The sequence below is a fragment of the Carcharhinus amblyrhynchos genome, chromosome 5 (assembly GCF_965287045.1).
Source record: "Carcharhinus amblyrhynchos chromosome 5, sCarAmb.v2.hapA, whole genome shotgun sequence".
Lineage (NCBI taxonomy): Eukaryota > Metazoa > Chordata > Chondrichthyes > Carcharhiniformes > Carcharhinidae > Carcharhinus > Carcharhinus amblyrhynchos.
In genome coordinates this window covers 21,989,666-22,015,518 of record NC_137328.1, presented here as the reverse complement: position 1 = coordinate 22,015,518, position 25,853 = coordinate 21,989,666, and the positions used below count along the sequence as shown (strand labels likewise).

The following is a 25,853-nucleotide window of genomic DNA, read 5'->3' as shown; positions in this document are numbered from 1 at the left end:
GGTTTACCCGGTAATTGCCCAGAAACACTAACTTCCTCTGAATAACTGTGCTGGGCTGGGAATCATCGGACAGAAGTGATTTAAATTACTAACTTCAGACAATTCCGCCAGTTTTGCACTGATACTTACTCTGAAAGGGTTAGGAGGAAAAAGTCATTCCAAAGTAACTAAACACCAAGACCCAGCTTCACACGGGGCAACCCATACACATCCAACCCTCAGGGGACCCCCTACAGCACCCTCCCATCTTTCCGGTTGACTTGTTCCACCCCATCCCCTTCCTCCATCACTGGTTGACCCCTCTCTCCTGTACAGGACACAGCCCACTCACTTCCTCCCTGTCCGGGACACCCCAGGACTGGATTAATATATTGAACTAATCATTTACATATGCAAACTCAGTTTTGAGCCATATTCTCCAGGCCACTGTAATTCTGCTATCCTCGAATGCAGAGGGATGCTGGAGACCAGTTGTGAGGCCAGGCTGCGGGGCTTGGAGTTCATTGGCGTTCCGGGTGGTTGGAGAAATGGCTGGGTAGGGCCTTGGTACTGTCCCTAGGCACCCCGGCCTTGCCAACCTAAACGTGGGAGAATTGTCTACTGAATTGCACCAAACCATCCAGCGGGAATCTCACTGATTTTCCCACAGGAGACAACATTTCAAAGTTTTTTTGGGAGAATTCTACCCCATTTCTGTGCCTTCGTATGCCCTTCCCCAATCTTGCATAAGTAGAGCGAAAATACTTCAATGAGATGAGCCTAATGAATCATTAAATTGCTTTCTTTCACATCCAGCAAGCAATTGTGCAAAAGCACCATTGAAATTACACTTTTAAAGTATATTTTCTTTACTTAGCTTCAATCTTCTTGTGAGTGAGAGAAAGAGTAAACCACACAACACTGCTTGTGAACAAAGTGTGCACTCCTTTAGCACATTGTCATAATGAAACAAATCTTGTACTTGGTGTGCACTAGTCTTATAATAAACTCCTAAGGCTTTGCCTTCCTCTCAATAGACTATCCTGTTAGCAGACTTTTAACATGGATTGCCTTTTGTATTTTGATACTTCTGACTACAGGAAAAAGTAGGAGGAAACAGGAAGGCTCTCCCTCTGGCTTCTTCCATGTTAAGTGATTCAAGTAAAGTGATACAGTAAAATTAGCAGCACGGTGGAACAATGGTTAGCACTGCTGCCTCACAGTGCCAGGGACCCGGGTTCAATCCCTGGCTCGGTTCACTGTCTCATGTGGAGGTGCACGTTCTCCCCCCTGTCTGCGTGGGTTTCCTCCGGGTGCTCCGGTTTCCTCCTGCAGTCCATAAATGTGCGGGTTAGGTGGTTTGGCCAGGGTAAACTGGCGTTTTGTGTCTCCAGATTTGTAGGTTAGATGGATTGGCAATAGTAACTGTGCGGGATTGCGGGCTAGGGCAGAGGAGAGGATCCGGATGAGACGCTCTTGCGGAGAGTTGGTGCAGGTCCGATGGGCTGAATGGCCTCTTTCTGCACTGTAGGGATTCTTTGATCGTTTTTTTAAAAAATTTCGCGATTGGCATTTTCAGTTCCTGTGTCTTCTGCGTTGACTGGTGCGCTTTGTGATTTTTGCTGAGCCAATCAGCTGCATGTCTGCCACTTTTCAAGTGTGCCACTTTGAAGCTTGATGAAAATGTTTGCCTTTTCAGAGTTGTTAAGTAGAATTTTATTCATTGTCTTCCCTTGCACTTTAGTTCATCAAAGGCAGAGGTAATTCAGAATACAGCACAAGGCTGTGGTACTAGTAGTTATGAAATAGAGATGCCAGCGTTGGACTGGGGTAAACACAGTATGAACTTACAGCTTAAACCTGGTGTTGTCAGACTTCATACTGTACTAGTAGTTCACATGAAATGTATTGACACAGTGCACTTTTATCAGGTGACCCTATTATGCTGAATAGAAGTATTTATTCGTTTTCATGTTTCTATTTCTGACTTGGTAGAAATGGCATCTCCTACAATGAAGAAACACGAGAAGCCAATGTATAGTGGCCCCACATCTCCACAAGGTTCATCACCGCGACTGAGCACTTTCCCACCGCATCATCACCCTGGCATCCCAGGACACAGTGGTAATTCAATTCATACTTTTAGTACTGCACATTAAATAAGTACAAAGGAATTGGAAAATACAGTTGATGCATCATCCTCTCAGGCACCTGTTGATGATGCAGTGTTTTTGATCAGTACAGATTTTTGCTTTATCAGCTTGGGGAGATTTGATTTCAATCAAGAATATGCCATTGGGAGGTGGCATGAGTGGCACTGCAGCCTCACAGCGCCAGGGACCCAGGTTCAATTCAGCCTTTGGTCACTGTCTGTGTGGAGTTTGCACATTCTCCCCATGTCTGCATGGGTTTCCTCCAGGTACCCCAGTTTCCTCCCTCAGCCCAAACCTGTGCGGGTTAGATGGATCAAAACAAATTTCTCATTAGTGTAGGGGAATTAGCATGGTAAATACATGGGGTTACAGGGATAGGATCTGGGTGGGATTGTTGACGGTGCAGCTCTGATGGACAGAATGGCCTCCTGCGGTGTAGGGATTCTATGGTTTGACTAGCTTTGACGAGGGGCAGAATAAGGACATTACAGTGGGTCAGTACATTCAGTATTAATGATGGTCAGTATTCAGAGCCTGGTTATTTGGTGTCCAGTTGTAAATTGAGCTGTGCTCTGCATCGAAATGTTTGAAGAGAAACCTGTTTGTTACCACTCCAGAATGGGCTGACTGATGATTAAATCCCTAAATCAATTACACAGCCACAAAACAATTCTGCTAAAGGGAGGAAAAATAAGGAACTAAGAATTAGGCAGCGTCAGGCATCACCTGTACACCAATGTATTGATTTACACACTTTTTTCTCTGCACGTAGATTCAACATCAAATGCAAATGATGAGCTGCTTTTGATAGGGTCACTTTTTAACTGGAAGATCCAGCATTGATCATTACTGGCTGTAGAACAGTCCAATGTTCTTATTTTTAACAAGAAAAACTTTACTCAAGGGGGTACTGCTTTGAATCCTGTGCATTTAGCCCTTGATGTGTTTTGCCTACTTTTCTCCAAAACAGCTTTGAATTGTTCTCTTCTGGGTAGTTCTGCGGTGGCACAATGGTTAGTGCTGCTGCCTCGCAGTGCCAGGGACCTGGGTTCAATTCCCGGCTTGGGTCACTTTCTGTGTGATCGTGTCTGTTTGGGCTTCCTCTGGTTGCACTGGTTTCCTCCCACAGTCTGAAAGAAATGCCGGTTAGGTGCATTGGCCATGTGAAATTGTCCCTCAGTGTACACGAACAGGTGCTGGATTGTGGCGACTCGGGGATTTTCACAGTAACTTCATTGCAATGTTAATGTAAGCCTACTTGTGACACCAATAACTAAACTTAAAACTTGAAAACTGAGAGAGATGCATGAAGAGGACAAATAAATGCATTGCATTGTCGTCAAACAAGCGGAATAATGCACTTTAGATTTTACAGACTTTAATAACCGAAATAGCCAGTCTATTCAACTGATTACAAGTAGAGGATTGTGATTTGATGCTGAGACTTTGCATCATTAAAATAATTATTCTGTTAGATTATACTCCCTGAGGTCGATGTTCCACAGGCTATATTGGGGAAACTTTATTCAGCTTAATGTTACGCACAGGGATAGTATTAGCCGTTACAGAAATTGAAAGTAGGAGCATTGTAAAAGTTGCATTAAGATCAGCTTTGTGCAGAAATTTCAAAGCATAGGAAATGTATTCATGTTTTATTCTTTTCAATTTCTAGTCATCTCAACGAGAAGCCCACCTCCTCCTTCACCGCTCCATTTTTCAGCATCCTCCATTCTCCCCCCTGCTCCCAGTAGCTACTTCTCACACCCAACGATCAGATATCCACCACATCTTACCCCTCAGGAGTCGGCGAAGAACTTTGTACAACTTGGCTGTGGCCCGTCCAATCCACAAACAAGCCAGGTCAGTCGCTTAATGGTGAATATTTAAAAATTTGAATAGATAAATGAAAGCCTGTAATTTTTCAATAATTGTGCTGCAAGTACGGGCTGGGAATTATATTTGTTTTATTTTTCTAAGCCATCAAATCTTAGAAATAAAAATTGACTCCAAAGCAGAAATCACAGTAAAAAATCTGCTTTTAACCTTTTATGCCTCTGCCTTTGATAAATACATGTAGTTTGCTGTTCATTAGGTGGGCTTTTGTGCTAGGGGTGAGTTGGTGTTGCAGAAGATATGGCCTCTCCTAAATAGGCGGCCTGTAGAAACGGATGACCAATCAATCCAGGAGGCTGCTGATATAAATATTGCTATAACTATCAGCTGTAGTGACATTTGATTTGATTGGATTTATTCATGTCACATGTTTTAGTATACAGTGAAAAGTATTGTTTCTTGCGTTCTGTACAGACAAAGCATACGGTTCATAGAGAAGGAATGTGCAGAATGTAGTGTTACAGTCATAGCTAGGGTGTAGAGAAAGATCAACTTAATGTGAGGCAAGTCCATTCAAAAGTCTGACGGCAGCAGGGAAGAAGCTGTTCTTGAATCGGTTGGTAAGTGACCTCAGCCTTTTGTATCTTCTTCCCGACGGAAGAAGATGGAAGAGACAATGTCCGGGGTGCGTGGGGTCTTTAATTATGCTGGCTGCTTTGCCGAGGCAACGGGAAGCGTAGACAGAGTCACTGGATAGGAGGTTGGTTTAAGTGATGTATTGGACGACAGTCACCACCCTTTGTAGATTTTCTTGTGGCCTTGGGCAGAGCAGGTCCCACACCAAGCTGTGACATAGACCCATGCTTACTTAGTATGAGTAGCAAACTAATGGTCTATGGGTTTAAATGGTTTAAATAAATTGACAGTGCATATTAAATTGACATACTGGATCCTTAAAACTTTCAAATAATGTAAATGTGAGCTTGAGTACGTTAAGATTACAAAGGTACTTTAGGTTGTTCAATGGTCTGGACCTTGATGTTTCACTTGACTTTATTTTCATATTATTTGTATTTACAACTTGCATTTCTATTGCACCTTTAGTGCAATAAAACATCCTAAACTGTTTATTGATGGGAAATTTGGCCTGATAGTTTCCTTCTCTGAAACTACTACATTATAATGCATTTCAATCTGTGTGTTTCTATATTTGGTTACAGAAGCCTCTTCTACCCACTTTATTTCTCCCACCATTTTTAAACAACAGTTGCCTTCTATCCATCCACGACATTGAAGTCCCGAGGGTGGGATTCTCAGATCTCATCCATGGAAGCCCTGCTGCAAATGAGAATGGAGAATTTGGCGTTCCAGCCAAAACTCCATTCACTTTCAGTAGCGCTGGAGAATCCCAGCCGCAAACGAGTACAGAGATTTTTTGCACCTATCTCAGTTTACAGATCCCTACAGAGGCTCGCTCCGGCTTAACGGGGTAGTTTGAGTCAGTCATTTGTTGCAGCCCATACCCTGCAAACCCCACATTTTAAATTGCTGCTCTTATCCAACAATGTTCTCCTTCCCACACTAGATTACTGCTGTTCCCCATTTCCTCCTCACTTCTCCCCCGCTTTCCAGATCACTGTTCCTCTCTCTTGCTCCGCCGATTTGTACTTCCTCCGTGTCATTTCTTCTCTGCCCTACCCAAAGCCATTATTTAAGACATATCTTTTATAATATGCCGGTTTTAAAGTCTTTGATGGAACCTTCAGCCCTTTAGCTCTAAAACATTTCAAACTCCTGCTCAACATCTGCCTTTGACTATCATGAAGCACTTGCAGCTGCCTTTGTGAGAAGGGGACGTTGTGTCAGTGCGTGTTGTTGTCATTGCTCAGTTTTATAACATAGCATCATATGAAATTTAACAGCAAATGTCTTTGTTTGCTGTTTTAGTTTTAGTGAGGATGTCAGAATCACATCTAAGTCATTTGAACCGAGACATTTTAACTCCCCTTCTCGAACTCCTAATCCAAAATGTTTTTTTTAGAGATAACAGTTATATTTTCATGTTACAGTATTAGACAAGACTATTTTCCAGCAGTTATGATGCTTGACCTACCTTGCAGTATGTGACATGAAGAGATTCTTATTATGTTCACTGTAGTGGAAAATTTAAATACCAGGGGAAAAAGGATAATGATGAGAATGTTGGAAATAAGAAGAAAACCAGTGTTTTGCGTACAAAGGATAATAAACTTACGAAATAAAATACCACTGAAGATCTTTGAAATAGGCAATGTAAATTCTGTCAAGAGGGATATGATGAGAAATTGTGTAAGTCAGGTTGATATATGGAAAGGAATAGACTTGTGCTGATCTATGAACAGGAGTAGGCTTGTGCAGTTTAATAGCTTTCTCCTGTCCTTGAAGTTTTTTTTATCTAGTTAGCGGAAAAAAATCTGCTTTTGTATGTTGTAAGTCATTACAATGTTATTAGATATAGATATTTTACAAATTGCACAGAGCTAGTTTCTTTTTGATAAGTAGTATGTTCTGACTGAATAATTTCTTCTTTAAAAATTAAGCTTCAGTTCTTAATCTAATGATGCTTGAATAAGAACTAGGGAAAAGGTTTAGCCTACCTTAGGGCACTGGCCACTTGCAGCAGTCATGAAAGAGTTAAATAGTTTGTTAAATCCATCCCACATTAGTTTATAACATCTAATTAGACCAAACGACAGGAGGAAATTATGAAGGATGAGTTAAATATTTCCAATTGTTAAATGGCAAACTGCCATTGAATTCACTGCTAATCTAGCCTTTATTTATTTCCTATAAAACTTTATTAAAATATTTCATAAATTGACTCTAAATTAAGTCACTATGCACAAAGGGGAGCCTTATAAAATTCAGTCATTGTTTCAACTGCAACAGTCTGGGTAGGATTACAGTTTTGAAGGAAAAGTCAGAAAACAGATGGAGGTTCCAGGCTAAGCTTCATTTCATAACCTGTACTAGCAATGATATAAAAAGAAAAGTTAGATGGTTGATCATCCAGTTTTATTGATAAAGTGGATTTTGTTCTGCTCTATCCTTCTATATTTTACAAATATTTATCCAAGTTCCTTCTTAAAGTTATTCTGAATTCTATGGCCGGAAGTTTACTGGCCCGCCTGCCGCAGGAGTTGGAATGGGCGAAGGACGGACCACAGAAAAATCCGTTGTCCTTGGGCAGGATTTTCTGGTTTTGGGGCGGGCACTTAATCCATCCGTGGGCCCTATTTTACCATCTTGATTCTAAGTGCTGGGCAGACTTGAAACTGGGAGTGTTTCAGATCCGTTGTTTAGACCCGTTCTCAGGGGTCCCCATGCCTGAAAAAATATCAGCAATTCCGAATTGTGCTAGAGAAGACTGTAGGGGGGATTAACGTGCCCAAAATCCAGCAGCTCCGATTGGTGCCTCCAACTGTGCACGCGCAGAGAAAAACTGATAGAATCCAGCTTCCCTGCCACGTCGCTTCCAGGCTGGATAATGCCTCCCCCCTGACCCCCACAGACATTGCCCTACTCCCACAACATTACTGACCCACTTATCCTCTCACACCACCTGTCACCCAGACCGATAGTGGGCCCCTCCCCCCCCTTCCCCCTCACTGATCTCAGGCAGAGTGGCAGTAAACCCCCCCCTTCCCCCTCACTGATCTCAGGCAGAGTGGCAGTGAACCCCCCCCTTCCCCCTCACTGATCTCAGGCAGAGTGGCAGCGAACCCCCCCCCTTCCCCCTCACTGATCTCAGGCAGAGTGGCAGTGAACCCCCCCCCCCCTTCCCCCTCACTGATCTCAGGCAGAGTGGCAGCGAACCCCCCCTTCCCCCTCACTGATCTCAGGCAGAGTGGCAGCGAACCCCCCCCCTTCCCCCTCACTGATCTCAGGCAGAGTGGCAGCAAACCCCCCCCTTCCCCCTCACTGATCTCAGGCAGAGTGTCAGCGAACCCCCCCTTCCCCCTCACTGATCTCAGGCAGAGTGGCAGTAAACCCCCCCTTCCCCCTCACTGATCTCAGGCAGAGTGGCAGCGAACCTCCCCTTCCCCCTCACTGATCTCAGGCAGAGTGGCAGCAAACCCCCCCCTTCCCCCTCACTGATCTCAGGCAGAGTGGCAGCGAACCCCCCCCCTTCCCCCTCACTGATCTCAGGCAGAGTGGCAGCGAACCTCCCCTTCCCCCTCACTGATCTCAGGCAGAGTGGCAGCGAACCTCCCCTTCCCCCTCACTGATCTCAGGCAGAGTGGCAGCGAAACCCCCCCCCTTCCCCCTCACTGATCTCAGGCAGAGTGGCAGCGAAACCCCCCCTTCCCCCTCACTGATCTCAGGCAGAGTGGCAGCGAACCCCCCCCCTTCCCCCTCACTGATCTCAGGCAGAGTGGCAGCGAACCTCCCCTTCACCCTCACTGATCTCAGGCAGAGTGGCAGTGAAGCCCCCCCCTTCCCCCTCACTGATCTCAGGCAGAGTGGCAGTGAAGCCCCCCCCTTCCCCCTCACTGATCTCAGGCAGAGTGGCAGCGAACCCCCCCCTTCCCCCTCACTGATCTCAGGCAGAGTGGCAGCGAACCCCCCCCCTTCCCCCTCACTGATCTCAGGCAGAGTGGCAGCGAACCCCCCCCTTCCCCCTCACTGATCTCAGACAGAGTGGCAGTGAACCCCCCCCCCCCTTCCCCCTCACTGATCTCAGGCAGAGTGGCAGCGAACCTCCCCTTCCCCCTCACTGATCTCAGACAGAGTGGCAGCGAACCCCCCCCTTCCCCCTCACTGATCTCAGGCAGAGTGGCAGCGAACCCCCCCCTTCCCCCTCACTGATCTCAGGCAGAGTGGCAGCGAACCCCCCCCCTTCCCCCTCACTGATCTCAGGCAGAGTGGCAGCGAACCCCCCCCCTTCCCCCTCACTGATCTCAGGCAGAGTGTCAGCGAACCCCCCCCCTTCCCCCTCACTGATCTCAGGCAGAGTGGCAGCGAACCCCCCCCCTTCCCCCTCACTGATCTCAGGCAGAGTGGCAGCGAACCCCCCCCTTCCCCCTCACTGATCTCAGGCAGAGTGGCAGCGAACCCCCCCCTTCCCCCTCACTGATCTCAGGCAGAGTGTCAGCGAAACCCCCCCTTCCCCCTCACTGATCTCAGGCAGAGTGTCAGCGAAACCCCCCCTTCCCCCTCACTGATCTCAGGCAGAGTGTCAGCGAAACCCCCCCTTCCCCCTCACTGATCTCAGGCAGAGTGTCAGCGAAACCCCCCCTTCCCCCTCACTGATCTCAGGCAGAGTGGCAGCGAACCCCCCCTTCCCCCTCACTGATCTCAGGCAGAGTGGCAGCGAACCCCCCCCCCTTCCCCCTCACTGATCTCAGGCAGAGTGGCAGCGAACCCCCCCTTCCCCCTCACTGATCTCAGGCAGAGTGGCAGCGAACCCCCCCTTCCCCCTCACTGATCTCAGGCAGAGTGGCAGTGAAGCCCCCCCTTCCCCCTCACTGATCTCAGGCAGAGTGGCAGTGAAGCCCCCCTTTCCCCCTCACTGATCTCAGGCAGAGTGGCAGTGAAGCCCCCCCTTCCCCCTCACTGATCTCAGGCAGAGTGGCAGCGAACCTCCCCTTCCCCCTCACTGATCTCAGGCAGAGTGGCAGTGAACCCCCCCCCCCCCCTTCCCCCTCACTGATCTCCGGCAGAATGGCAGCAAACCCTCCCCCACCCCCACCTATCTCCAGCAGAGAGCTATCGGAGGCTTGGCACACATCTCCTCACTAACTAGAGCACCCAAATTGAACTTTTGTGGAGCGTGTCTGCTTCACACCAATTCTGGATGGGCGAACGCAGTGGTAAAGGGGAAAGTGCTGGTAAGGTTGGGCACGCAGGCCATTAAGTCGGTTTAAATGCGAGCATTTTCAGGCCTTGATAAAGGGGAACTGGCGTGGAGGCAGCCACGGCTCACGCTAATCTCCTCCCGCCCGACTTTACCAAGTTTTTGAAGCCGAAAACAGGCGCAACTTGATAGTAAAATCGGACCCTGCATATCCCAACTCCCTTTTGCACAAATAATGTTTCATTTAATTTCTCCTTTTCATAGAATCCCTACAATTCAGAAAAGGCCATTCAGATCATCGAGCCTGCATCGACGACAATCCCACCCAGGGCTTATCCTGTAACCCCCTCACCATAACCCTGACAATGATGTTGCTGATCAGTGAGAACAATGGAAATAGTCTTTTTATGATCTGTTTAATGCAGACACTTTATGCGCCTCAAATTTCCGTTAACATTCCTTATTCTGCGAAAGTTGGTGTTTGGACTCATCTATTTTGTTTTGTATAATCACAAACTTTTTGTCTGGTTTGGCTCTCTTCAAGAACAATTTAGTGAGTCCCGCTCCTCCACCCTTTCCATCGCCCTACAATGCTTTTCCTTTCAGCTGTTTATCCAAGTTCCTTTTGAAATCAATGATTGAATCTGCCTCCACCACCATTTGTACATGAATAGGGAGGAAAAAGAGGGATATAGACTGAGTAAGGGCAGAAGGTTCTTTTTTTTTTCAGTTTAGTTAAGGCTTCATGATCAACATGGACTTAGAGGGCTGAAGGACCTATTCTGGTTCTGTACTTTTCTTTGTTCTTTGTTTATTTCAGGCACTGGGTCCATTGCGTAAAAATATTTTGTTTATTTGATTTATCATTGTCACATGTATTGGTAGACATGTGAAAAGTATTGATTCTTGTGCACTGTACAGACAAAGCATACCGTTCACAGAGAAGGAAAGGAGAGGGTGCAGAATGTAATGTTACAATCATTGCTAGGGTGTAAAGAAAGATCAACTTTAGTGTAAGAAAGGTCCATTCAGGAGTCTGATGGCAGCAAGGACGAAACTGTTCTTCAGTCAGTTGGTATGTGACCTCAGACTTTTGTACCTTTTTTCCAATGGAAGAAGGTGGAAGAATGTATGCCCGGGGTGCATGGAGTCCTTGATTATGCTGGCAGCTTTTCCAAGGCAGTGGGAAGTGTAGACAGTGTCAGTGGGTGGGAGGCTGGTTTGTGTGATGGACTGGGCGACATTCACAACCATTTGTAGTTCCTTGCGGGCTTGGGCAGAGCAGGAGTCATACCAAGCTGTGATACACCTGGAAAGGATGCTTTCTATGGTGCATCTGTAGAAGTTGGTGAGAGTCGTAGCCGACTTGCCAAATTTCCTGAGAAAATAGAGGCGTTAGTGGCTTTGGTTGGTCACTGTGGCTTTAAAATCAATTTTCTGAACATTTTTCACAGTGCATTATATTTTCAGCTGAAAGTAAAGGACACATGCAGTAGAGGCCAGATTCTCCAGCTATTCACGCCAGCAGGATCTCCCGGTCCTGTTGACGGCGCACTAAAACCATGTGTTTCTTAGCGGCATGATGTGGAATCAATAGGAAGTCCCATTGAGAGTGGCACTACTGGAAGATCTGGTGAGCGACGCAACACCTCCTGTTGCTGAGAAATAAGCAACTCGGAGGCCAGAGAGTCCCCCCCATTTTTTGTATCTAAATTAACCCTAATTTTAAATTTAATCCTGATTTTAAGTGAATGGTAACAAAATCTAAACATCATCAAAAAGAACTGACAGTGGGCAATTTGTTGTCACAAATCAACTCTTTCCTTGCCTCCAGCTCTTTAATCACAAGGTAGCGATCGTATTTTATGTGCTGATATATTTTGTAATAACACCATGATTTAGTGTGGATGCTTTTTCTCTAATTGAATAAGTAAAATCCTAATGTTGTACCATGTTAGTGAGATTATAGTGTATAGAGATCATTAATCCTGATTTCACCTCGTACAGAGGTCACAAACACTGATTTAACCTTATACAGAGGTTACGAACCCTGACCCTCGTACAGAGGTCACGAACCTTGATTTAACCTTGTACAGAAGTCATGAATCCTGATTTAACCTCATATAGATGTCACAAACACTGATGTAATGATGTACAGATGTCACGAAAGCTGACCGTCATACAGAGGTTATGAACTTTGATTTAACCTCGTACAGAGGTCATGAATCCTGATTTAACCTCGTACAGAGGTCATGAATCCTGATTTAACCTCATAAAGAGGTCACAAACCCTGATTTAACCCTGTACAGAGGTCACAAACCCTGATTTAGCCTCGTACAGAAGTCATGAATTCTAATTTAACCTCATACAGAGCTCACAACCCTGATTTAACCTTGTACAATGATCACAAAACCTGATTTAACATGCTACCAACAGTCTTGAACTTGGTGGAGTCATTTGTGAAATTTCAAGGTCATGAATTTTCTGTGCTGGTTTTCTTTTAGGGCTCGAGAGACGTACAAGTTGAGGCAGAATGGGCATGGCGTTGAATTTATCTTGCAAGGCTAGCAGTACCAATTCAGAAGGATGAAAATACTGTGTAGATTTGGAAAAATAAGCTAATGTTATGATTTTTAACAGCACAGCAAATTGTTTTCATACCGACTTCCTCATATCCAAGGTGTGGATAGAACATCTCATAATATGAGGCTGAAACATGATTGCAGGTAAAGAAAGCAAGAATTTAAGGGAGACATTGAAGAGATAGGCTTTTTTGTTAGTAAGCTTTTCAGGGCACAGTGGGATGCAGTAGGGAGATGTTGTGAGACATAAACTGGGGCCCTTGTGATAATTGAAGGTGTTACATTAGCAAGCAGCAAAACTAACATTGCTTGCTCTGGAAAAACCTACGCTTAGAATTGAAGAACAATTTTTTGCCTTTAGACCCGTTACCCAAAAAAAAGGCACCATAGACTGATCCTGAATTTCTCTGTTCTTTTTTCACAGCCGAATAGTAGTGGCCAAGTAGTGGGCAAAGTGCCTGGTCATTTTACTTCAGTACTGGCTCCCTCACCTCATCATGGCATGTCCAGACCGGTGACCCTGGCCATGTCTTCAGACACTAAACCCATCACTACATCAACCGAAGGTGAGATAACATCATCTCCATCGTCCAGTAAGTACTTTTAAAATAGGCAAGGTGTTAGCAACCCCCCGCCCACGATTATATCACTCCCTCCTCAAATCCTGATGCAAGAATAGTATTCACACTCCTGAGGTAAACAGAATAACGTCTATGAAACTATTTCTCTCAGGTTAAATACATTTTGTTATGTAGCTTTTCTTTCTCTTGGCTTGTGTGTTTATCTCTCTCATTTGCATTATTAAAACAAAAATAAACTACGCAAACATGATAAAGAGGCAAGCATTTAACAAAGCTAATTGGATCATCATGATTAACTCCCATGAATTGAGATGGATTTCAGAAAGTGCGGCTTATTTGACCATTAACTTGTTTGGTGTTTTCTAAACAATAGACAGCATTGGACCAAGTTATAATTATACTTGAACTTTTGATTTTACAGTATTAATAAATTATTGTGGCAAATTTGGTTTGTGACAGCTGCAGCCTACAGTTTAAACAGCATTATGAGCTTTGATTGATCACAGCAAATTTCAAGAGAGCGCTCTCAGACTGTGTTAATGATGAAAATCAGATGTGCTGGAACGTGCTGCGATTGGCCATCTCTTTCCCAGGTCCTGTGGTTAAACTGCCACAGTGTGTTCTGTATCTCTCTCCCTGGGTGAAATTAACAAAGGCTCGCTAATGTGTTTCGTGGGAGACTGTCAGCAATGAAATAGGAGAACAATGTCTTCTTTTGAGCAAACCTCTAGACAGCTGCGACTTGTGTACTAATTGATTTGCCGTGCCTTTGCAGCTTCTCAGCTGTTCAAACCCGTGTCTGGTCACATGTAGACTACAGGTAGTTGTTCTGTGCCCAAGAATTAAAGGTGAGCGTACACTGTGCTGTAATTGTGTGTTTTGTTTTGTTTTAAAACGCAGCACTTCCGCCGTGAGATTTAATGGGGCAGTTCTACTGAAGTATTGAGTGTGTTGAGGTTTGAACATATTTATAAATAGTTTTCTGATTCAAGTTCAGGTAGAAATATAAATTTATAGAATAGGAGCTTTCACTTTGTGAAAGTTTGCTTTATTCCTTCAGGGAGTAGTAACAGCTCCTCCAGTGAATGACTAAGCAGGAATGACCCAGTTCACTCCCTGTTAGTGTTCAGTTGCTGATCACACAATTGTGGAGAAGAGGCTCAAGAGTTGTCCTGAATTTTTCTATTTGGGGCAATTAAAATTTCTCATGGCTACCCCTCCTCATTGTTACTCTGTGAGCTGTGCTGTCAGTTTTGATATCAAGCGAAGGCTGGGCACTGATTATGACGTCGCTGTAATTGAACAGTTCACCAACACTTCATAATAGAAGCTCACTCGCTAATATTGACTACTGGGAAAGTACAAGGGATAACACATGTCCATAGACTGTGCTCAAGGATGGAGACAAGATTATCAGAAAAGTAAGCAGCAAGTTGCTAAATAAGGCTTTGAACAAAAGAAAAAATAGTTTTTTTGCTGCTAAATTTCTAACATTTTGTCCCAGATTTCTGTTCTAATTTCATCTGCTGGAAGTTCTTCCTTTTTTCTTCATCTCCTTACTCTCTGGGTTGGATTTTCTGGCCCTTCCTGTCAGTGGGTCTTCTAGTTCTGCTGGAGGCAACCCCCATGATGGGATTCCTGGCAGTGGGATGGGCAAGCCACAGAAAGCACCACAGACCTCAGCAGGACTGGATCATCCAGCCAGCAGCCAATGGCGGGCCACCTTCACCAATGGAAAACCCTGGCCTTTCTGTCCTTTTAAGCTTGACCTTTACCATTTTGAGCAGCTAAAAGAGTCAATGTTACAAATTCACATTCAATACGCAGCATTGTTAATATCGAACCATTGTTGCTCTGTTAAAAACTGTTTCAATGCCCCGCCGTCCATAGGTTCTACCTGTTAATGTTATCCATTGATTTTTTTTTAATCACTCGTATCTGGGACCACACGAATTGCCTTGAAAGTTTACCAAAATGTATGAATATTGACAGGGCCAGTTAAAACTGGAAAGCCAGATGAAGTTCCGAAAACAGAAACTACACAAAGAATACATGCAAGAAAGAAAGGAAGTGACCCACACTGGCACCTTGCTCTCCCTTCTATTATATATTTAAATAGAATAATCTTTCAAAAAACATGGAATGAGGCATTTCCACTTGAAAAGCACTGTGTTGAAAAAGTTGCATTAATGCATTCTGCATCTCGATTACAAAACTAATGCCCCCTTTCCCAATCCGCTTTGCCCTTAGAAAGAAAATCACAGCTGTCAGTTTTGTTCAGAAGGTCGGTTTTCTCGAAAGAAGATGCTTCTTGTTTCACTTTGATGCTACTTCTCCAGTGATGAATCGAAACAGTGACAATTTCTTTAACCTCCACAGGTTGGGTTGTACTGTTTCCTGTGTTCTCAAAACCAAATGCACTCTGTGCACCGAAATTTGGAAATACAATCTGACTCTGACAAAAATTATGATTGAAACATAGAGCATAGGTCAGCCTTGAGATTAAGTCTTGTCACGCTGTAATGGAACAAGATTCATTTAGTTAAACTAATGAGTGCAGCATTCATATGACATTTCACTAATTGTATTTTTTTTTACGCACTTGTTAACTCATTAAAAAAAAATGAATTAATGTCTCTGAGATGTCTCCTGAAAAGTATATAGTTAAGGAAATAGTTCTTGCTAGTATTGCCAGAAATAACAACTATACCAATATACCTTCAGCACTGTAAAAGGCTTGGGGGCACTGGCTGATTCACTTTTCTCAAACACTCAAAAATACATTCTGCCCCCTTATCTGAAAGGTTTGCCTGATGCAAAATTTTGCTTCAATAATGCAATGAAAGACTTCGATATTGCATTGATATTACAAAGTCTACTACCTGGAGAGTAATTTATATTTTTTCTTTTTAATCAGCCTATACAGGTTCAGGTACGCCCCCAGCTAACCGACAGTTTGTTGGACTCAGCTCAAGGGACCCAGCCTTCCTCCACCAGCAGCAGGTGGGCACAATTCTTCTCATTATTTGGCTAAGTGTGATAATGTTCCAGGTCCATGACGTTACTGCAGTGTTAATATTCTAAATCTTTTTACCAGAGAACAGCAACTAATGGTTTGAAGTCAGGAGGAGAGATTAACGTATCTACTTCTTTTCAAATGATAACTGCCACCTGCCCAAAGCACTGTGGGACATTGCTTCCAGTGTGAATCTGAACCTGGCTTCCATTGGCTCACTGTATTTCGAGGCTAAGTGACAGTTCACAACTGCATGATTGATCATGTTGTTACACTGTTCTATATTGTGCTGTGTTGCTGAGAGCCTTATTACTTACGTGAGGGTGACACGTGAATGTTAACTGTTGTCACCAGCCGAAGATCTTACAGTGTAGAAGTTTGCACATTGGTTGGCACTCCATTTTTAAAATGGACTTTCAAAGATAAGGCAAAGATATTTTCCAGAATTAACTCTCCTTTTTCATTCAGGTAGGCATGGCAGCCAATTAATTTTCTTTGCTCCTGTTGAGGGGAGGTGGATTCTGTGTGGAAAGTGGAACATTTTAATGAAGGACAGCAGCATTAACTATTCTCCATCAACCTATCAGCTTTCTTCCACTGAAGTGACAGATGACCCCCTCAGTTGCCCACCCAAGACTGATTTAAAAGTGAACTTGACTATTCACACATGTGAATTATCAATCTGACAGCCAGCAGCTGCACAGAATTTTGCCATCAATTTTGTAGTCCAAGCTAAACTCCCAGCCATCGTTCACATCCATATTGTAAACAAATGTGTCATTGGTGACAGTGAGTTAGAGGAGAAAGATGCTCTTATGAATTGAACATGCTTTGACTGCGAGTGTCTTAGATTGTCACCAGAGCAAAATTCTATTTGTCACATTACACAACATCTTTGTCCTCTGGTCAGCATTTTCAAAACACAAATAAAAAAAAACGAGGGATGCGAGTCGGAATCTGAGATTACACTTCATCTTTAAACGTTGCTCCTTTGCTTAATCTCATAAACATATGTGGTGTTTGGTAATTACAGTTTATGTACCGTTTATGAAAGAAGAGCAGTAATTCATGATTTTGCTGAGACTTTCCTGTCACCGCTTTTGAATGCTGTAGTCATACTCAATTATCAATTAAATTTGCCTTTGTCTCATATTAGTGCGGGGTTTCGGTACAGAGAGGGAGGAACTACATAAAAAGTACACCATTAGTAAAACATTCTACCATTAAAACGTTAATAAGATGACTAAAATTTAACTTTTTGAAGTGTGGCTGAATAAAAATATCAGACTTAATAGGCACAGCCATGGTAAATTGTGGAAGTATTGTACAGTTGATGGCTTCAACATTAAGTTGCCGCTGAAGTGCACATGTACATCCATGATTGCTTACCAATGTCTCTTTGCCAGAATTACCCTCTGAGTGCTCATTTTGGAACTTCTGCGCCCAACCACAAAAGCCACAAAGCAATAATTAGTGGTTTTGCCTCTCCATCCTTTTTCGTCACACCTATTTGCAATCACTCTCTGTATTTTCCCTTTTAATTTTTTTTTGATGAAATTTCCACTTAAACGGATTTTCAGAACAAAGTCATGCTCTTCTAGAACCTCTTGCCTTGTAAAATCTGGGATTGGGAACCAGAAATGGGAGACAGTTCCAGGTCCTGACCTCGCACGCTGTGCTTTAGACGCACCTAATGCAGTCTTCAGTGCCGCAGCTAATTAAAGTGCATGGAGAGGCCTTGCTATTCAATCAAGAATGACAGACAGGCTGCTGAGGCAATTACGGGGCTCATCCCACTGCTTTTGGTATTAACCCAGTGGTGGGGGACCTGCCATGCTGGATGCATGACAGGCAAACCCTGACATGTTTGTTTGCGGGTTCCTGCAGTAGAGTCCCTCATTGAAAGGCACTCGGTGTATGACCAAGGCATTGGGAAGGTGCTGGGGGTCTGAACAGAAAGACGTTCCTCTGCCCTTGCTGCCAAACTCCCTCAATCCCTCTCCCCGCAACTTTCAGGTGTGATCTCCCCCACCCTCCATTACTCACCTGTGCCTAGGTCCTCCTTTATTCGAGGCCTCAGGTAAGTGTGGTAACAGCAGCCTCCCCAGTGATGTTTCCAAGTACAGATGAGCTGCCGGCCTCTGGCCAGCAAATATTAAGGATAAGACTTCCACCCCAGATTTCATTGACCTCGGAGGAAGGACCTCGACTGACACATTAAGTGCTTGAGTGTGGCGGGCCTTCTTGAAGAGAGGCTCTCGCTGGCTGACCAGCCAATGGCTGAGACTTGTGTCACCTTCACAACAAGATGTGCGGATAAGGTTGATTGGCCGTGCTAAATTAACCCTCGTGTCAGAGGGATTAGCAGGGTAAATATGAGGGGTTACAGGAATAGGGCTTGGGTGGGATTGTGATCGGTACAGATGTGATGGGCCAAATGGCCTCCTTCTGCACTGTAGGGACTGTATGATTCCGCCCTTGTTAATGACAGGATACCCAGGTTACCACTGATACTGTGTGAGATGGCAAGGGCCTTGACTGAGGTATTCTTCTCACCGTCCTCTTGCAAAGTCTCTCAAACATTCCCTCATTTGCAAGAGTACCTTTTTCTTCCAATGATTTCTACCACATGAGGAAGCATCCGTACTTTGTTTATTTTCACTGGAGTCTTGGTAAGCACGTTGGTGAAGAACACATGGTTCATATCCCTGTTCTTTTGTTCACCAATATTACCAAATGTGATTTCATACAAAAGTGATAGGATTTGTCTTGATCATATTCTGACAAGAAGTGCTCAATACTTTGTGGAATTCAATGGATGGTCAAATTTATAAAGCCTTCCCAACAAATTCAAGTAACTTTCAGAAACATTGAGAATGAATCACTTCATGCTAGAGTATTATGTTAAGCACCAAATATAAAATAATTCTATAGTTTTGTTGCAGACCTTCATGTCTCGCAGAATACAAAAACAAGATCTAAAACCTCAAGAAGAGAGTTCTTTGATCAGTGCTGTTTTCAATGCACTTTCAATGTCGAGAGTAGTCATGGCAAATAGTCTCAAAGCAATGTATCACCATCAAAAACAGACACATAATACAGAAGGAGGCCATTTGGCCCATCAGGTCTACTCTGACTCAATATCCGTTCACACACCGAGGCGGCCCCCCTTCTCCCAAGCCTGCCCACCAGTAAACCACTAATCCACATTATCCACGCAACTTGGGACACTAAGGAGCAATTTAGCAAAGGTAATCCATCTAACCTGCACACTTTTGGACATTAAAAATATATTTCTATACTTTCCTTATATGACTGCCCATCTCCCCAACACAGCCCAGCCTCTAACAGAAATATACAAGTTATTATTTTGGAATTAATCATTTTCATTTAAAGATTAAAAATTTAATGAGCTTTTAATAGATTGAAGAGGTCTGTCTGGTGATGGACATTTCATGTAGACACAATTAACTTTATTAGCTATGACTGAATTCAACACTATAGTGAAAATTTCTAACACCTGATCCTAGTGAGATCAAGATAGAGCATAAGGAATACAGTTACAATTCCACTGTAACTCCCATCCATACCAGAGTACTTTCTCAAACAAAACAACTGATCAGTTCAGAGTCTTATGCTTGTAGTTTTTGAAGTTTTTAATAGTCTTTATCAAATAGTCCAAACTGGGTGGACTATCTATATCTAATACCAAGCCGCATATGAAACAAAATCATGGGGGAGAGGGAAGAGGGGATAGCTTGCATGGAAATTGGGGTAACTCCCTAATTTTTGAAGTGAAATTCCCACACTCTGAGCACTGCAGAGTGCCTGAGCACATTGAAAATCTATGGGTAGGGACTATTCCTGTTGGAGATGCCAGCACCATAGTGCTGAGTGGGCCATTGCACATGCACCAATCTGTCAGCGCCGAAATCGGCATGTGTGCAGTAGCCTCACACTCTTGGCCTCCCAATCACTGGCCAGCCCTGTTACCCCCCACCATTGCTGGCCATCCCACCCCAATCCCCGATCACTGGCCTCTCAGACCTGCCTGAACCAGCTGATGTCCGCCCCCACCCCCCACTAGCTGGCCCCAATCTCCTTGAACCCCCACTCCCCTGCGGCAGTCTCAATCTCCCCTTCCCTCCCTCTGCCACCAAGCCCTATACAGAGTGGCAGTGGTGCCTCCCCCCACCCTCACTGTTCGCCCCCTCTGGCCCTGCCCCCCCCCCCCCCCCCCCCACCTTGGCACTACCCAATGCCTAGTGGGCAATGCCAGTTTGCTCCTTGGACAGTGCCAGAGAGCCAGGCTGGGGAGGCCTCCACGGCCTCTGTCCTCTCCAGCAGGTCGGGCCATCTGTTTTCCATTAGTGGGGAGCAGGAATAAACCCTGCTGAAGGGAACCACTCCTCAGAGACTTTAGCCCTGGGCCAATAATAGAATGTAAGTTGAAATTTAAATATTTAAATCAGCCCCATGCTGATTTCCGGCACGCAGCTGATGACTCCAAAACACTTGAAGCCGGAGATGCATGGAGGCTGTGGCACCCAGTGGGAAGCCTGCTAAACATCCTCTGCTGGTGTTTCCCAACCCACTGCGCAGCTTGGAGAATCACCCCTATGATATTTTGAATGAACAAGCTTTAATTGATTGGTCTATCCTATGTAATGATTAAAAAAATCTTTCCCAAGGGGGGAATCTAAAACTAGCAGCAACTGTTTAAAATTAAAGGGTAGACCATTTAAAATGGAGATGAGGTGAATTATTTTCACTCAGAGTTGTGAGCCTCTTTTCTCTCTGAAAAGCTGTTGGAAGCAGAGTCTTTGAATATTTTTAAGGCAGAGGTAAATAATTTCTTGGTAAGCAAAGGTATGATAGGTTATCAAGAGTAGGTTAGCGCCGATTTGAAGTTGCTATAGGATCAGCTATGATCTTATTAAATGGCGGAGTAAGCTTGAGAGGCTGAATGGTCTATTGCTCTTTGTTCATGTGTAAGTTCTATATTTAATTAAGAATACGCAGAGTGAACAATGGAATTGATAAACCACTTTTATCTAATGAATGATGCTAAAGGTACTTTTCCTGGATTTTATCTATAGTGACATAGTTTATGAGCTGAAGCATGCCTTTAAAGACAAAAATGAACAGGAATGAATTGAATGCTGACACTTGGTGATGCTCAAGGGGTTAACCTTTCTAGAATATTAACATGGATGTGATTTATGAGAAAGCTTTTATTGCTCATCAGCTTCAGAGTGTTTGATACTTATTGCCTTGTACTTAGGCAGCAAAAAAAAATGAATTGAATAAAAATAGAAAGCACGGGTCAAAATAAATCCAACTAGTTCTCATTTTATATTAGCCAAGAATTTTTAAAAATGCTGATGGGGAGAATGAGCTGCAGTGGGAAAAGATCCTTCTAACACTGGATATTTTAATAGGTGGTGACCCTTAAAATAAATAGTGTCAGTTGCGTAACCTTTTCTCTTTGTTGTGGCTGCCTGCATTATGATTCATATTTCTGTGGTATGATATCATAAGACTGGATGACTCTCTTTTGACATTGCTCCGTGGCTCTAATGCCAAAGAAAACCTGAAGTTTTTCTACGGATGAATTGTGGGCAGTTAAAGCAAAACAAGGCCATTAGTAGGATAGCTGTACCTCTTTAGTGTCTCTACTACAGCTATTTAATTTCAATAAGAGTGCGTTCAAATGGTTTATAACAAGCAGAATTTAAGATTTCATGCATCATTTAGCTTTAGGAATGGAAGTTGCTCTGAAATGCTTAACTGCCGTGAGGGTAGATATATTTGCTAATTTTGTGTGCAATAATCCTTAATTTTAAAAGTGCCATGAAACACCAAGCTACCAAAATTAGATGGTAGTGCTTCACTAAATATATTGTGGCTTAAAGTATCAATTGGACAAACAATGTTTAGAGAGTGTATACGCTGCCTGCCATGTTCCTCTTTTCAATTGATATCAAATAAAGTTGCACTATATGTCTAAACAAAGATATGTGTATTTCTATAGAGTCAATCTTTTAACTAACACTGGGTAAGCATATGGGCTCAGTTTGTGCTTTTGTATAGATATATTAGTCTCTGAAAAGCTGCTGTGTTGAATCTGGTACTTCCTTACCAAAATAAGGTGAACTTGTAGCAAAATGCATGGACAAAGAGAGGACATGGCTTATAGTTTTCTAACTGTTTTGGGTTCTTTCATCTGTCTGTATAAAGGGAGTCTGAATCTTGACGTGAACCTATAGTCATGGTCTCAGTCTGGCATCAGTGACTTGGCGGTTAATCAAGCAGCATGAGGTAGTTGGTGGCAGCTTGTTGCAGTGGCTATGTATAACTAATTAGAGCATACAAAATGGTCTGCCGCACTCATCGAAACAGCAACAAGCAAAATCAGTACACTGCTTGCTCTGTCTGTATATGTAGTTAATTGGGCAGTCAGGTTAATGAGCAATTGTGCATTTGTAATGATTAGAAATGAATAACAGCCGCACATTAAACATCGCAAGAATCTATCAGGCCAATTGCACCAGAAGTACAGGTTAGCACATTTTTACAGTAAAATTACTGTACATTGACTTCAAATTCTAGAATCACATTTTTTCAAGAAAGATTCAACAATTGGAAATGTTAACAAGACATATACCACCCTTCCAAACTGTACGCTCTATTCATTATTCCCCTCATGTTAGAAAACATAGGCATGATCCTTTTTAGTAAAGAAAAGCCCCAAAAATAATTGTTGCCACGACAAAGCACTGTAATACACGACTTACCTTATTTCTACTTGCTAATCAAAGTGTCTCCCTTTTGACTAAGCAAGTGAAAGCTTCAGTAATAATTAATACATGAATACAAATCTGAGAAGAATGTGGTTCATGTAGAGAAATCTGCTGATGAGAAAGATGATTTCTGCAGTGCCCTGTTTAATTCAATAAAATAGAACACTTCTCAATTTTCCAGTGCAATCCAGTTTGCAAATGACAAGGTAAGACCGAAAAGTCTTTGCAAAGCCAACAGGATCGTAGTGGACATTTCATCACTGCTGGATTTCACAATGCACTTGGTTGAAATCAGAATTATCTTGATCTATGCAGTCCAAGTAGGGAATGCTACTGAGGGTATCATTTGGATTCAATATTAGGAGTTTGAAATTAATTTTGCCAGTATTGTTACTTGGTAGATAGGCCCATTTAAAAATAAGTATTCCGAAAATTAAATCCGACTGCCTTTCCCCTTGGTAACCAAGCCATTTCAAAATGGCTCCCCCAACACACTGGGGGAGTGATGTGCTGCTGAAGACAGCGAATAAATAGGTTAAATCTATTGTTGGTGGATTGCCCTTGAAATAATGACCACGATACCTGCTCCCATAATTAGTTGATTTTTTTTTAAATGAGCAATGAATACCTGATAAAGTTCCAAGAAATTTCTAACAGGTTTGTAAATTCTGATGATATCACCATACTGGAGAGTAGAATTGGTTGCATAATCTGGAAAACATGCAAAAATCAATATCATTCTTCTCCTAAGCACCTCGCATACTGTCACAGAGAGTACCTGTAGTAACATAGGTAAACCACAGCAGTTGTACAACAGAGTGTTCATGACACACTATTTCAGATTTTTATTTAGACTTGTATGATTACTGGCTATACTTTGTTAATCATATTCTTCCATTTGTCTTTAATACAGTTTATTGTTAAATTATATGAAGGGGTGTGCTCCTGGTTTTAATGCTTTTGAGTTAATTAAACTGGTCATTTTATTCTCGACTCTTACGCTGTTCTTTTGCATTACTGGGTTGCCTTTGATTTACTTTTCTCTTTGAGGTGTAGTAGTTGTTGGAGGTGGTGGACTTTCAGAGAACACAGCTTTAATGGGGACACAATGAATGGAAAACTACATCAATGCACCACAGCCCTCCTCCCGTCATAGGCAACTGCAGCAGTGGAAGGAAGTCTGCTGTGGACAATCAGCATCCCACAGGCTCCCAGTTCTCATTGTGTCTTGGGTTATGACTGACAGCTTGACATGAAATCAAATCACTGGACTACCAAGGTGAAGGCCGAACGCAAAGATATAGGAGGAGGGAAGTTGGGTCACATTGCACATATGCTTCTTCTAAAGGAAATTAGGAAAGGAAACTGCAGTCAAAATACCAACAGTCCGTGGAAAAATCAAGCTTGTTTAATTTTATTGATGTCCTGCCTCTTTCTAGTAATCTAAGCAAAATATGCCCATCCTCTTTCTTTCTTTCTTGAAAGCCAGTTACCTTAAATTTGCTTTGTGGTTTTTGAGACATTTACAGTGTTATTTTACATAATTTAAAGAATTTTCTACAATTATTGCAAAAGGTGGCAATTGAACAAATGCTGGTGTGTGCTGTGTAGTTCAGAGTTGTAACCGTGTTGGTGAATCATCAGTTCCATTTTGACCCCAGTACATTCCCCACCAAACTTCAACTTCTCTGCATCTATTATATGTGCTGTTGCATTTACGTTTATTGGTGCTTTGTAGCATTTTTTTGACAAGGATGACATTACACTGTATTAGAACTAAATAAAGGTGAAGTCACCATAGACCAGATGACCATAGGGTGCTCTCCCCCTCAAAGGGGGGATTTAACCTGACTGGTGGTGATTTAACCTGAAGATCACCACACTTCAGGCAAGGGGCAAGGTTGGAGAAGGTGGAACCTTCAGGCACCGGAGCCTGGCAACTGGGGGATTTCCATTGCAGCATTAACGTAAGCCTACTTATGACACTAACAAATAAACTTTAAAACTTGTAATTCATTTGAGATTTTACAAAATGCCCTAGAAAAAGTACCAGAAAAGGAGGCAAATAATGTTAAGTACCAGTCAACTGACTGCAGGTACACAAGGAAATTTACATTGCTTTGAGGAGGGAGTGGTGGGGAGAGAGGTACAGAAACTATTTGTGGTCATCATCATTATCTTGAAACCACAATCGGCTGAAATGAAAATCCACAGCTACAAGTGAGCTTCTGCAGGAAATGAACAGAAAAAGGCAGATTTATTTTGGTTTCCCTTTCCCCGGTTTATGACTGATTAAACTCGAGAATTTCTGCTCTCAGTTCTCTTTTTTTCAAGGCGCCACTTCAGCATCTTTCTATATAAACTCCAGGGGAAACTCACTTCTCCTAGTGTCATTTATCATTCTTGTATGCTACAATACAGGTTATTGTAGTGATGGTTTTGTTCTAATGCACATTTCATTCAGAGGCCCCTAGTTCACAACTGTAAGTTTCAGAGTGGGATAGGTATGAGGAGGAGAAGGGAAGAGTGAAGTGTAGAATATCCAACATGTCTCTGAAAGGGTTGAATGTCAGGCTTGGGGAGCAAGGGCGGCTCGGTGGCACAGCGGTTAGCACTGCTGCCTCACAGCACCAGGACCTCGGTTCGTTGTCTGCATGGAGTTTGCACATTCTCCCCATATCTGTGTGGGTTTCCTCTGGGTGCCCTGGTTAGGTTTATTGGCTATGGCAAATTGACCCGAGTGTCAGGGGATTAACAGAGTAAATATGTGTGATTATGGGAATAGGGCCAGGATGGAATTGTGGTCGGTGCAGACTTGATGGGCCAAATGGCTTCCTTCTGCACTGTGGGGATTCTATAAAAACGTGGACTGGACTCTTACAGTACTTGATTCTTTTAATAGTGCAAAAATACTAGTGACCCAGCCATGAATCATTTTGAAGGTACAGTTGTAGATTTTGAGTCAAGGTCCTGGATGGACACCTGATATTTTAATATCAGGACTATGGGATTAGCTAGTTTCTAATAATAGTGATACAATGTGATTCGCATGTAAAAAAAATTACAGATA

The 25,853-nt window shown here is 43.2% G+C and overlaps 1 protein-coding gene across 6 annotated transcripts in view; it reads left to right on the top strand.

Annotated features, from left to right (window-relative positions):
* LOC145342916 (nuclear factor 1 B-type-like) overlaps nucleotides 1-25,853 on the top strand; it is a 309,688-nt gene that overhangs the window by 232,360 nt on the left and 51,475 nt on the right. For all 6 annotated transcript variants that reach the window (XM_080188530.1, XM_080188531.1, XM_080188528.1 and 3 more), the window contains 4 exons: nucleotides 1,975-2,103; nucleotides 3,805-3,992; nucleotides 12,808-12,949; nucleotides 15,882-15,967. In XM_080188530.1, the coding sequence (XP_080044656.1) occupies nucleotides 1,975-2,103; nucleotides 3,805-3,992; nucleotides 12,808-12,949; nucleotides 15,882-15,967 (545 nt within the window). The remainder of the gene's footprint in view (nucleotides 1-1,974; nucleotides 2,104-3,804; nucleotides 3,993-12,807; nucleotides 12,950-15,881; nucleotides 15,968-25,853) is intronic.